Genomic DNA, 14,870 nt, shown 5'->3' on the forward strand with positions numbered 1-14,870 from the left:
GTGACACTAATCTTGGGTGCCCACCTTGAAAATGTGCTGATTGTAGAGATATTTTTGCTGCCAGGGGGGATGATATGTGTGAGGCATGTTTTCTGTTAGTGTAACCTAACTGGTGTGCAGAGGCGCTGAACTGTGAGATGGTATTTGTAGTTTCTTTTTCTTTGTAGCTTCTTATTCTAGCCACCAGCCTTCTTATTTTGCCAGTCTCTGATAATGTTTTTCATTTATGAATGCTTGCTGTCCTGTGCTGCTCTTTCTGCAGTTTGTCCTTCCCACCGACCAGAGCTAGAGATTTGAACTTTTAAAAAAAGTAAAGAGTTAAAATAGATGCAGTAATATCAGTTGAAGATTGGATAAACATTCTTTTAGCAGTTGTGTGTCTGTGACTCTGCTCTCAGTTCAGCATGTCTTCGGCTCTCAAAGTGCAACACATTAGGAATAAAAATAAATATACACAGATATATTTGAAGCTTGAGGTTAGCTATATCCATACAGATTTTCAGTTGTCGCATAGCAACTGCAGCAGCAACAACATTTCACAAATAAATCTGTTTAATATTTCTATCCAAAAAGATGCCCGGTGGGCAGGAGACCTGACCTCTGTTTGAGTTATAGAGATGTGCGAGCTGTAGGACACCTTAGCTGATGTAAGACGGGGCGACTTTCAAGGGCAGCTGCCACATGCTGCTTTTTTTCGACAAAATAATTCCCACTGATTCTCAGCAAAAAGGCATGCACATGCATTTAACTAAACGCATATAATATATATGTATATATATAACATAAATGCCAATACATGCGAAATGTGCACAAAATGCTCTTTCCTTTTTTTAACATTCAATTGTGTCAATGCCTGAGTGTTTGTACGTGCTGTTTGTCTCAGATTCTCCATTTTTATCTTTCATCCTCTTTATATTTTGCTCTCTCCTACATCCTGTTTCTCCTTTTCATCTTTGATATAAGAGTATAAAGAAGTCATGTTTCTTTTCCATCTTTTTTTTCCCCCCTCTGCTCCGTCCTCTCTGTGCGTCTGCCACAGTGACACCTGTCTCTTGCATTAGCATCAAAGACTTAACAAAAACAAAACACATCCTATAAAATTGTTGGTTATCTTCAGCATTACTGGAATAGGTGACATTTATACTTTTACTTTACCTTTCCTTTTCTAATGCTAAAAAACAAAACAAGAAAAAGTAAATTATAATTCATCATATCATGAAGCTGTTCAGCCAGACTCAGACCTTTTTTCATACAAGCGATGTCTTAAAGTGGAGCACCACCTAAATTAGGAATTCCAATATTTTATTTAAATCACCAAGGGATATTCAGTCAATATTTGTGAACATGAGCTTCTCTCTCTGAAAGCCAGAAACCAGTATGTCCCAAATGTGTGATGGCATCAAGTATAAAGTCTGGAGCTGCTCCAAGGACAATGAATGGAGACTGACTTTGTGGATCCACAGAGTGTTTGTTTTCTTTTTTATACACAAATGAGCTTTTAAGAGTGAATCACAATGTTTGTTGACAATAACTTACGAGTAGAAAATCCTGCTTTACGAACATGTAATGAAACAGCACTGTCAATCATCAATATCAGTTTAATTATATATTAGATATATTAGAATATTTTCACCACTTTAGCTTTCGTCAGATAGCTTTTTCTGATGAGGAACTGAAGCTGTTATCTCAAAGTCACAGGGCTCCATTAACGAAAAATAGTAAATTAACTTTGCAGAACACAGAAGTTGCTGGTCTATGCTGATTTGTATGTTGGTTAAAGCTGTGATTATATTCCAAAAATAGTGTAAACTTAAAGGGAATTTGAGTTTTTCAGCTAAATAAAATTTCTTTGTTGCAGCCCCTGTCCACAGCAGTCCATGCTGGTACATTTGGTTTATCACAGTTGCTAACAAAGCAACCCAATACATAAAAAAAGCACAGCAGAAATGTCAGATAGGTCAGACCACGGTGTTACAACTGAAAATGACAACAGAAATAAAAAAGTTGGCTGATTTCACATATCTCTGTAACGGATTGCCAGTTGTCTACCCAGAGCTACGGGGTGACTTTGGCTTTGGTAGGGAACAGATTTTCCTCAAATCAGAAGATGGGTAGTTCGATCCCCTGCACCTCAGTCAACATGTCCAAGTATCCTTGGGCAAGATACTGAACCCCAGACTGCTCCTGATGACCGTTCAATCAGTGTTTGAATGTGTATGAATGAGTGTGAATGGGTGAATGTGACTTGTAGTGTGCAAGTGCTTTGAGTGGTAGAAAGACTAAAAACGCGCTATACAAGTGCAGGTCCCATACAAATGATTATTTTTTTAGCCGGATGTCACAGTGATTCAGTCAATTTAGTGTTCTCACTTCTGAAACAGCAAATGTACCCATATTTTCAGAACATTCTCCTCCATGCTTTCGGTGTTACAAATAACATCTTTCCTGATTCACTGTCAATGAAGCAGCTCCTTTTTTACAGGATGACATTACAGATTTCTAGTTTTCAGATTTGAGAGAAAGTGTTTAGGCCTACTAATACTTTTGAACTGTCTTAGACCATAGAAATGTCTGAATTTCAAAAATGGGAGCGGTTTCCCTGTAAATAACAAGACGTTACTGGAGATTGGCTCATCCTACAAACTTATTATCACAGTTTCGTCAGCTGGAATTGCTGTAAAGGTTGTCACTACCTGAACTAATAGGTAGAAATAATATATTTGAATGCTGCTCTGTGCTGCTGACAAAGACACTGGTGTAACCATTACACATTTTTCAATAAAACAATGCTTATGAAACCCCTCTGGATTATATTTGCAGCACAGAGCAACGAGTAAATCTGGATGGTGGGTGCACCTGCTTGTACATGAGTAGAACTCCTAATGTAGCACCTTTTCTTTCTCAGCTACAGTATCTACATTCTGCTAATTATTTTGTGTAAAGGCCTACAAGAGGTGATAAATTGAAGTTATTTTTCTCTGCAGTGTGCCTTTTGCACCTGCCTTATTCCCCTGCACAGGTGCGCTGAAGGTGCTGAACCAACTGAGGCAGACTTTTCTTTTATACAGCTCACAGCTGAACACGAAAACCTAACCCTCTCTCTCTGCATTTGTTTTTTTTTTTGCTTATTTTCTTCTTTTATTTCATCAAAGAGTGAGAGCTCAAATGGTATATGTACTATATTACAGTCTTCTTCTGCCGGCACAGATGGACAGTCATATGCAGATTTGTGCGCACACAGGCACAGACACACACACACACACACCTCAGCAAGCTTATATGCAAAGACATTTGGAGAGCACAGATGGGAGAAAGTGCTCTTAGATCCTAGTTTTATCTCCTGCTCAATGACACACACACACACACAGTTACAAATCTTTGGAGAGTGTGTCCAAAGAGCGAGGGCAAGGTCTAAGCACAACCGTTGGGTGGTCCCTCCATCCTTTCCAGCACTGTGCTTTCCTGTGTACCAGCAACACCACAGTGACGTGTTGTGGTTCTGGCCGGCTCTCTCTCTGCCCACATACAGCAAAGAGCCACTTCACTTTCCCAGCTCTGATGACGGAAATGAAACACGCCTGGATCGTTTCATCCAGCTAGAAAGCGAGAAAAGATAGAAATGCAGCACTGGGATGTCACTCGTGTGTGCATGCAGCTGCCCTCTTAAAAACGTAGCTGAGCTTTCGGCTCAGCTTCAATTTTATCGCATCTCAGTGCCCAGACAGCTGTCAAACGAATGACATGTTTTACATCCACCACAATTTGTACATTTCATCAGCCTAAAATAGCTCATAAAGCTTCTTTTTTTTTATAGGCAGTTTCATTTCTGGCGTCTTCTTTTCTTTGGGTTGATCCGATGTTGCATCAGTATGATTGCCATGGGATTCCTATTAGGAGGGAGGAGGAAGAGAGAGATAAAAGGAGAGAAATGAAGGATACAGAATAGGAACGAAAAATAGAAAGGAAGGTTAAGAGACATTAGGAGGCAAAGAGAGAGAGAGGAGAAGATTTGTGAGGAGGAGGGAGGACCGAGGGCCAGCAGAGTCAGAGATAAGAGGCTGCGAGAGTGATTGAAATAGGATTAGTGGAGACAGGCTCTGCATCCCCGGCCACAGCATCACAGTGTTAAACCTGTGCTTCACAGGGACTGCCTCTGTCACATCAAAGCCACCCCAGGCCCGCCTGGCAGAGAGGGGAAGGAGCCACCAGCAGGGTCGTCCACAGCCACACACACGGCACATACATGAACAGGCTGATCACATTCTCTGTCTGTCCCCAGTATGCCTCCATTATGGGCAGGAAGCTGGCTCCTTCCACCTTGCCTTTTCATCTCGCTGCAGTGTCTTTGTGGTGTGTATTTGGACCGCGGAAAGGATGCATTGATGAGCCATCTTTAACATTTAATGAGGCAAGCAGTGATGAGCTGGCATTGAAAAAGCTACTGTCTCCTGCTTCCCCAGAGTCCAAACAAAGTTTTAATGAGAACTTTTCCCCCAATTTGTGCCAAAAGCACTGAGCTTTTTAACTGCTTCCCAGACTGAAAGCATACAACAATTTTCACCTAAGTACTGAAGAAGGGGGGACACCTGTGTGCAAATAAACAGATACACATACAAGAACAAACATACTAGCTAGTGAAGTGGCTTGCATCTAGAGCTGGGCAAGAAATCAATATTGTGATTTAAGATTTAATTTATGTCTGATTTAGTTATATTTTTTTAACATACATCTTAAATCTTGTCTTTCCAGTGTGTTTATGGTGGCTTTATACTTAAATGGTGTACTTTTTTACTTTTCTAGCTCAAATAAAAGAAAAGTAGTATGCCATATTCACATTAGTACTCATTTTTGAAAGTTTTTTCTATTCTAAAATATTGATAATTGAGGCATTAATGTCAGCATGAAATGAAAAATGCCCTTTTAACCTCATAAGATCACAACCTAGGTCATATTGTGAACCTATCAAAATTCTATCATGTTTTCTTCCCGAAAACAAAATTAGATGTGTGCTGACATGAGCTAGTACCAAGCAGGAGCATCCAGTAATACCATGACATCCACCCATTAATCTATGTGCACCTTTCAGCTGCACAATACCATTGTTACAGGCCTGCTGGTAATGCACAAGGTGTTTTACAGAAGACCACTTGATCATCCACATAGAGTATACCATGGGCTTTGCCCCTCTCTCCCTTGCGAATACTGCTATTCTGCGTGTAATTCTCCATGTTCATAACATGCCCATTTTTCAATGATCAATCTAAATTCTTATCAATGCTATATTATCATATGTCCCACCTGCCTATCCTGTTCCATAGGGTTACAATTCTTAAAGGTAAAGCTTGATACTCTCAAAGTGATGTTTCACTAGTGCCATTAATACAAGAGCCTGACATTTCAAAGCCCCATCAGTCCAAAAAATATCACATTGGACCAAAAACCTGTTTGTCCGTCAGCATGTATTCCAAAATCAAACATGCATTACTCCACAGTGGTGTTTCTCCAAAAATACACACTCCCTGCAGTTAGTTTCAATGTCCCAGCGGCATTTGAGCCACCAATTCCGGGTGTTTTTACCAACTCTTCATTGAGATTATCAGCTGCCTTTCTTCCACTGAACCTGCAGTGAACTTTTACGCCAACAAACGTGGGTGTTTTAAGCCAAAACATGCTCTTTGCCTAACCCTAACCGAGAGGGTGGTGTGCCTAAACCTAACCACACATTCAACATAGTGCCGATGACAAATGCAGTGGTTCTTGGTTCACAGAACCGTGCAATGCAAAGACTTTTTCTGGGGTTTGGGTCATCAAACTGTAGGGAGTGCATGTTTTCAGAGAAATGGCTTCAGAGGAATGGCAGTTTTTATAGACCATTTGTGGATGAACTTGGGCTTGGAAATTTGAAGCATTAGAACAATAGGCAGGCCCCATTTTATTTGGACTTTAAAATATCACAACTTTTGTGTTTGTCAGTATCGACCAGTGCTAATTATTGTCTCTTATATTTTATCAATAAATAGTCACCCAGTCTAAAGTAAATCACAACATACATGTATCTTCATTGAACTATATTGTTTGTTGAAGATTTTACTATTAGCACAAGTTCTCACTGCATGTTCCTCTCCAGATTGTTTCTCATCAAAAACTGAAATACCGCAGTTGCTAACCCGGCTCTGCATGTTCTCTAATCAAATGAGCGCTCGCTGTTCCATGCTCGTCTTGTGTACTTATGCTTGAGAGTGTCTCAATGTGATCAAATGTTACACGTTAGTCCCATTCTGGTGAAGTAGATTATGGATCCCTATAGTTAAAATGGCCTGTTTATCTGCTGAAGAGAGACAATCCACTGATTGGTGAGTGCTGTCTGTGTGCGTGCATATTTGTGTATGTATGTGTGTGTGTGTGTGTGTGTGTGTGTGTGTGTGTGTGTGTGTGTGTGTGTGTGTGTGTGTGTGTGTGTGTGTGTGTACTCACGCGGTATCTGTATTTGTGTGTGTGAGCTGGTAGTTTTCCTCTCGGAGCTCATCAGTTCATATCCACCACCCACCCCACCGCAGCATGCAGTAAATAGAGTCTCCGCCACTCGTTGAGAAATGGCACAATTATCCCCTGCTGCTGAAATATGGGCCGGGATGCACCACTGCTTCTTCCCTACAGAATGTGTGTGTGCGCGTGTGCGTGCGTGCGTGCGTGTGTGTGTACGGCAAACGTTTCCTCTGCTCACTCATTGTGATGTGTGTTCGACACACGGGGAATTGTTCTCACTTATGTATTTATACGCAAACATGCATGCATCACATACACAAGTGTAATTGTACATGCAAGGTCGCAGCTGCACACACACTCACACAGTCACAGATGCGTGCAGAATATGCACATGTGCAGATTGGCACACTCACACATACTGTACTTACAGTGCTTCTCGCCCTGCACACAATGCAGAATGTTGCAGTTTTAGCTGAGACAAGCAGATAGAATAACTCACTGTCAGTCAGTCACTAAGGTCAATCTTTCAATTCCAAAAAATTCATAGCAACCCACTGTGCATGCAGAGCTGTGGAATAAAGAGATTTAATACCTTTCAGTTTTGCAGCGAGCTACACCACTAACATAATGATGACAGTGGACTTTTGTGGACAATTTTGGCTTTTTTATTGGGTTTCATAGAGACAAATACTTTATCTTTTTACATCTTATGCTTCGTATAAATGGGTTAAATCTGTAAAAGATCCCTTAAATTTTGCACTCTCTTGATCACTCATTTTATTTAAGATGTTTTGGTCCCCAGACCTTTATTGGACAAAAGTTGCAAGCAAACTGCACCAGAAAAACAGACAAACACAAAGTAATTGGAGGGCACAGCATCCGTATATCAAAAATCAAACTGACCTCAAAGAAATAATGGCCACACAGATTGATTGTAACATTGCCTCTTGTTACCTGTATCTTGCCAAAAAAGCTGCACAGGAAATATAGCAAAGACTATAACCAACGGCCAAATAGGAGGTGCTTTCTGTGGCTGCGTGAGAGAAAATAACTTTTACATTACAACGCAACCTGATGTTGAAATAACAAAGGATATTTACTGTGCATTGGCCAAAAATAACACAAACTATTCTGAACCATTTCTGATAAAGATCTCAATGGCTAAAACATTTAAGAAGTTCTGCCAATCAGAGTGATTTCATTGACCAGTAGGCTTCGCTGTGTCTCACGCTGATCAGATGATGATTAAAGGATTCGACCAAAAAAAAAAGTGCATACTGCAAAAAAATAGAGTTAGCTTAGTTTGTCAGGGTCCTAAGGCTGAATCAAATTAAATTACATTAAAAATACAGTACCCAAAGATTAACCAAATACTGTAGGTACTCATCATCCAACAAGTGTAAATGTCAGCAGATGGATCAATAGTGTAATCATGTTAGAACATATAAAGTATGTTGTATTAAGTATAAAGATCTTGTTGCATAAACAAGAATTATCCAATTAGAAAATAATCACAGTACTAAATGAAAATTGTAAAAAATCGCAGTCATGTCAATAAATATCAAATGTACATCAAAAACACTATGTTGTTAATTCCATGCTTGTTTATAGAAATTGCCAAAAATGCAGGTAAACACTAACAATGAGTTCACTCGTTCAAGTACTAATTAGTTTTCTTTATATATATTTTAACAGATTATTATCCAGTGAAATAAATGAGTATTATTGTTATGTCACAGGTGACAGACTGGACTTTTTGATCACTTTAGTTCTCAGATGTGAAATGAATGAATTAGTGTTGCACTGTATACTAATATAACAACTTAACTTTTAAGATCGTTCACTGTGCCTGTATGCTTTCAGACCTTTTGAAAATGTTCAGTGACTCGCTCAAATGTCAGAGGGCCGCACATTCATTTGAAGTCAGCCATACACATAATGTTATTAACCTCAAGTGATTTCTCTTTCCAATGGCTTTTGACATTTGTGCGACTTTGCAAATTGCTAGTTGCAACTAAATGGCAGAGACTACAGAGAACAAGACATCTACTTTAACCAGGGGACAGTGGTTTTCGTGAACTGCCCCACCAGTCAAAGGTCTGCAGGTCAAAAACACTCAATTTGATTTCTCTGTCTTTACAGGTATGGAAAAATAGTGTCAACCAAGGCCATTCTGGATAAGAACACCAACCAGTGCAAAGGTAAGTCATTACTCTGTCTGTCCTGTACACCCACCTTGTTTTAGTGCAGCTATCACTCTCAAGACTATGTGTTGTCACGATAAACAGCAGTTCAAGCTGTAAATTTAGACATCAGCTGAGGAAGCTTCACTCGGTAAATCAGTGATTTAAGCGAGTAGCTGGCTTAACACTGCAGGAAGGCTTCGGGTAAACAACCCGCTCTTAGATGTCACTGCCCTGCTTCAGAGGATAAGCAGCCACTGTCTCGGCCCCTCCCTGTCTCCTCTTCGATTTCCTGTTTTGTAATATTGAAGACAATCTTTCTGTGTGTTTCTGTAAAAGGCCCATTAAAGCTCTGAACAGTAAATGGTGCGCACATGCAGCGACGACATTAGTGCCTCATTTTGAAATTGTTCTTTGAGCACACATGCTGCATACATTTACATACTCAAACATACTTGACCAATTAGAGGCCTAACAAGGTGGTCGGGATTAGATTACCTATTGACGACCATTGTCACACTCACCTTCTTGAGGTCTTGGCTCTATCTTTACATCAGCCCCCTGCCTTGTGCGGCTGTAAATACATTTCACACTTTTTTTTTTGTACAATCAGTTGGTAATGATCAAGAACAGCGTCAGTGAAGAAAGAGGGAGAGAAGCAGCGATAGAGAGATGAGAAAGAAAAAAAAAGATTAGTGTGCTACTTGCCCCGAGGTGTCTGGCAGCACTGTTTAAGAGCTATTGAAGTTCCATCAATACTTTTAATTGCTTTTTGTGGTTTCCCGGGCTCTGAAGTGTGGCCTTTCAAGGTGAAGCTGCCTTCTTAACCCCACTCCACACCTTGGTTTATCCTGCCAGGCATGCTCTAGGTCAAAATGTTGAGGAAAATAACCTCTGCCTGTTAGAGAGTTGGGAAAAAAGGGTTGATTATCCTGACAGGTCCTTTTTTTGTGTCCTAGGGGCTATTAAAGACGAGACTGGATGCATGTTAGTAGGAAGGATGTATCTACAGGTTACAAGACACAGCAGAGGGGGGATTAAAGAGGAGAAAGGCAGAGGTGCAGGAAGTGAGGCTGGAAGAAGCGAAACAAGACTATAGGTTAAAACCTAGTATATTGCTAGAGGGCTTTTAATTTGAAATTAGGGCTTTTGATTTGAAACAGAAAGTGAGCATCAGTCTACCAGTGACAGACTTTTGTTCATGTTGACAAACGCTTATAGAGCCAGCCTTGTTTTTACGGTCCAGCCCAAAAATTATTGTAAATACATGTTAAATTGAAGAACAAAACTGCGCAGCATCTGTCCCAATCGGGCCAAGTTTCACTGAAAATGACCTTGTGACCAAATAATGTAATTAAACTGTGCCCTGCATCCCAATATGACTTTCCCATTGACTTACATGGTGAAAGAGACATTTGTAAGTCAGTGGATACATAATTTCAGAGACACAACTGCTGTGAAATGACTCGTTTCATTATCAGGATTTGACCCATTTGGTCTGAAGCAGTTCAAAAGTCTAGGAGAGCCACATGATTGAATGATTTTAACCCCATTTAAGTTAGCAAGTTAGCTGGAAACTTGCTGCATATGATGTTGAACATTTCAGTTTGGACTAAATATTTGCTTAAGTCATTTAATCAAAATTTTGTGTAGGAGTTTGTTATATTCCAAAGTGTATACAGACAGAGATATTTTTTTTTATTGTAAATGCATATCGGTTCTAAATATTGGTTATCGGTCTCATTAACTAATAATAATAATGGTATTGTTATTGGCTTGGAAAAAACATTATTGGTTGACGTGTAATTTTTTTGCTGCAATACCGCAAGTGGCCATTGAGAAAAATTTGCTGTATGTCTGAGTGGCTTTCCCATCAGTCTCTATTCATTTAAAAAGAGCAACAGCCAGTGGGTTAACACCAACACTTAAAGCATCAGTCACTCTGACCGGTGGTGTAACCTCACACTCAAGCCTCAGCTCTGTGGTCCAGCTAAAAAGTAAGAGGTTAGTTAAACCTCTCAATTTCTGTGATGCAAGAAATACATCGAGCTCTATTACAGACACAGATCACAGGTTATCCCTCTGTGTTCAGCTGACCTGAGTTATGCACAGCAACAACAAAAAAATCCACTCAGTTTAGCACTGTGTTGTGTGGGAGACAATGTTTCCCATAAGTCACCCTCCTGGAATGCAGCACTGCTGAGATGCCAAAAAGCAAATACAAGCAGACGTATTTTATGAGTGGAAAGGAGAGTCCTGCTCTGTGAGAGAGAGGAAGATGGACGGAGGGGAGGATGTGTACAAAGAGGAAGTAAGAGTGTGAGGAGAAGGACTGAGTAACCTTGAAGAGAAAATTACAGTTCTTTAGTTTTTTAAAGACAAGTTGAGAAAAAGAGAAACAACACAAAAACATAATTTCTGACGCACATCTCACCTCTCCCGAGAGGTGAGCAGTTATCAAAGCATAAACGAATGGAGCAGGGCGTATTGAAGCCTGATGGGCTGGCGTGCATCTGCGCTCCCAGTAACAAAGCGAAATCGACACATCGCCCTGATCTAGTCACGCATTGTTTCCAGTCATCTGACCCTCTCGACCCTGACACTTGTTTAAATGTCAGAGCGGCGGCTTATCACTGCTGTGCCACCATCACACAGCGAGCATCCCTCTCCTCCGGTCTCTTCTCCTGCTCCACCTCCTCTCCTCCCTCTCGTGTTATTTGTGTTTAGTTCAGCTCAGTGAGCGCACTGCCAAAAACAACGTGAGAAAAATGGGAGAGAGAAGAGGTCAGGACCGGTCATCTCTGCGAGAGAGAGATCGACAGTCAGCCCACGGAGAACAAAGAGGGGAGCATATCTCTAACTAACTTCTTTCTCTGCTTTTATATTGTCTCTCCTCGTCATTTTATTGATTAAAAAACTTTTGGTTTAGTTTGAGTTTTTAAATCATGAAATCGGGTCTCAAACATATTTATTGGGGGGTGGAAATCACCAGGGGCCGCATGATACAATATGATACTGAAGATACAACACCATAGTATTGCAATTTTAATTGGTATCTGATATGCTGAGTATTGGGATAACATATTTTGTAGTATATTGTGACTAATACCTTTTTTTTTAACTGTTAACTGTTGTTTTAACTGTTTAAAAGTTATGTAAAACTTTGTCAACATCTGTTTTATCTGATATGGCTTATAAGCTACTTACTCACATAACTCATTTTTATTGGAGCAAAATGTACCTAATAGACTAAAAAAACAATATGTTTTGTTATTCTAGTAGACTTCTAATTTTTAACTTGTATTTGCAATATTATCCCTTTGAAATGAGCTTTATTTCTTTCAAATAAAACAAAAGAAGAAATGTCCCCACAATTAGCAAGAAATTAATGAGAAGTACAAACAAATTACCTGAAAATTAATTTAAAAAACTGACATAAATAAAAACACAAACAAAAAGGAAATAAAATTTGATTTAAACAAATTTTTAAAATCCTGGAAAAATGCTTTAAAATGATTATAAGTTATGTAAATATGATAATTAGAAAGTTTTTGCCTCAGTCTTATTTCTTTATTTTCCCCTAGATATTTTCCCCTAGCTTCTTTAAAATAATTTTTTAAATCTACTGATTTCTTGCAAGTTGAGCAACGTTTCTTACCAAGTTGCTCATTGCCTTTTCTCCTTGTTTTTTTGTTTTTTTTTTAAAATCACACCAATTTGCTCAGGGTTTAACGGTTGAAAGGTATATAAAAGCAGCACAAGTGATGTCCCTCCAGCTTTCAAAGGGTTAATAATTTATACAATAAAAACGTCCATGCTCGGCGCCTGTGTATTGATACGATATTGCCACGCAAAACAGTTTGCGATACTATGCTTTAATAATCCCCCCCCACATACACACACACACTTGATAGTCACACATTTAAACAACATTGTGTGATTATTCTGTATCTTTTATTATGATAACATCTGGGGTACAATTTATTCTGCTGATAAGGCAGATAAAATTCACAAAAATGTTAAACAATTACATCCAAGACAGGGAGAGAATAAGGATATATATATGAACAAACTAATATTTCCAGCTCATTTATGTAATGCATGCTCTAGTATAGTCACCAATAGGCTGTGTTCATACTGACATGAGCACTGCATGAATAACACAGCCCCCTCACTCATTTCAATATGTTCATTGCATCGATGCAGAGGGGGTGTACATGGCTCTGGCAAAACAATGCAGGGTTGCCCAGCAATAAAACTGAAACAGGCTCTTTTCTTACAGAGCCACAATGTGATGTCATCTGGCAGGGTGTTTGTTGGCCAGTCAAATATCTACACGCGCATATTCAGAGTAAATTACGTTGTAACATTAATGTTGTATTACTTGGCAAACACCTTCATAATATTGCCTTTCCACAGTCAAATCCTCTGTGACAGTATTATGAAACTTAGTGTGCCGTTATCAGCAAAATGTCAATCTTTGATTTGTTGCATTTGGATCAGATGAAATACATCAGTTATTAAAAAAACTCTTCAACATGTAAAATTGCAGCAAAGATGGATCCTAGAGAATATCTAATTATGTAACAAGAAAAAATGTTGCATGGAGGGCAGGCTTTTAGATGTCTTGGTGTCTTTTTTAAGTTGATTGTGAAGTTTTTAGACCTTTTTGATTCATGTAGATTAAGTGTTGTTTTTTGACTATATTGCCACATGTTCACTGCATGGTATGGCAGGATACAGCTCTCCTCAACTCAACTGCTGACCTGCTATTTTAAAATATTCAAGCTACAGTCAATAGCAACTGAATTTTTTTTAATTCACTCAGTCCAGATTTTTAGAAATGCTAGCCTGCAAAAGTATGCACTATGTGCACTACCACATACAACTGACTGAGTGTTGATGTTCTGTTGTTTGATTCCTGATAATTATATCAAATTAGTTTCACACGACGTCCCATTGGCAATCAGCTGAGAGTCCCGCCTACACTGGGGAAGTCCTAACAGCAGTAGAAAATAAAATACAGAAAGGGAACTGGTACCAAAAGAAAGTCGAGTGGAGTCCAGACTATGCAGTGGATATGCAGCATATCATGGTCAATCAACATCTAGCAGGTTTTGGCATGGAGCAAGTTCTTTGGGACCTCCTGGACATATTTGTTGGCAAAGTTGGTTAGAGCTTTTACATAAACTATGGCATTAGTGCAAAGTTTCATAAGTTAGATGCCACCATAGCTTCACAGCTATTTGGGTAAGCAAGTGAGCTTATTAAAAAAATATCACCAGTTTTGAGCAGGTGGGACAGGGAAAGTGACTTTTTATTAATGTAAGAATCATTGTGCAGTAGTCCACCTTCCACCTTCCTCTTTCTTTCTCTTCATCTCCGTGTCTCACACACACACATACACATACACAGTAATCAGTTTTATCATCAGTGCTGCCACACTCAAACTTTCTGTTTTCTGCTTGTTGACCATGGAAACCCTAAATCTCTCCATCCATTATATCTGGTAAAAAATACTTAGCAGAAGAATATGTAGGCCTAAAACTGTGTCTTAACAGCAAGCAAGAAAGCACTGTCCACAATTAATCTATTAATTATGCACTTCAGGGATGTCGAGATTATACTTAAGATGTAACCACTTAAAAGACGGAAGAGTGGGCTACTCTCTGTCTTCCTGCATTTGTACTTTTCAGGTGGTTGAATAACACACACATGTTTGCAGGTACTGTGGGATAACTTGGTTCTCATAACGGACATGTGAATGTTCATGTACCCTTAAGTGCATTTACACCCTTTACCTATACACTGGATTTAGAACTTCACTTTATTTCAATACAATAATGTCAAATGTTGAAGCCTTTCTATAGCAGAAGTTTTTTATTTGTTGTGTCGATAAAACATCTCTAGAAAGACCATAAAAATAGTTTAAATATGAGAGAGAGGCTGGGAAGATGGATCGCTGATGATACTGTATGTGAGATGGAATCATGAGCGTGGGAGTAAAGGCTGTCTGTTGTGGAAAAGCAGAAAAACAGTGATGGCGCTTTCTGTACTTACGGGTCAAGTGTTGGGAAAATGCATACCAACACAGGTACGGCCGTCGCCTACGCATAAACATGAACCCACATTGTTTACCCGCTGCCGTACATCCATCTATACATTTGCCCTCAGTGGATGGACGAGTGTGTGTGAGTGCTG

General features: G+C 39.4%; 1 protein-coding gene across 8 annotated transcripts in view; it reads left to right on the plus strand.

Annotated features, from left to right (window-relative positions):
* The window catches only part of LOC121957585 (RNA-binding motif, single-stranded-interacting protein 3), a 388,916-nt gene that overhangs the window by 181,575 nt on the left and 192,471 nt on the right, over nucleotides 1–14,870 (plus strand). For all 8 annotated transcript variants that reach the window (XM_088090904.1, XM_088090900.1, XM_042506228.2 and 5 more), the window contains one exon: nucleotides 8,629–8,687. In XM_088090904.1, coding sequence (XP_087947030.1) covers nucleotides 8,629–8,687 — 59 coding nt within the window. The remainder of the gene's footprint in view (nucleotides 1–8,628; nucleotides 8,688–14,870) is intronic.

This window comes from Plectropomus leopardus, chromosome 17 (assembly GCF_026936395.1).
Source record: "Plectropomus leopardus strain MGB_pleo_1.0 chromosome 17, ASM2693639v1, whole genome shotgun sequence".
Classification (NCBI taxonomy): domain Eukaryota; kingdom Metazoa; phylum Chordata; class Actinopteri; order Perciformes; family Serranidae; genus Plectropomus; species Plectropomus leopardus.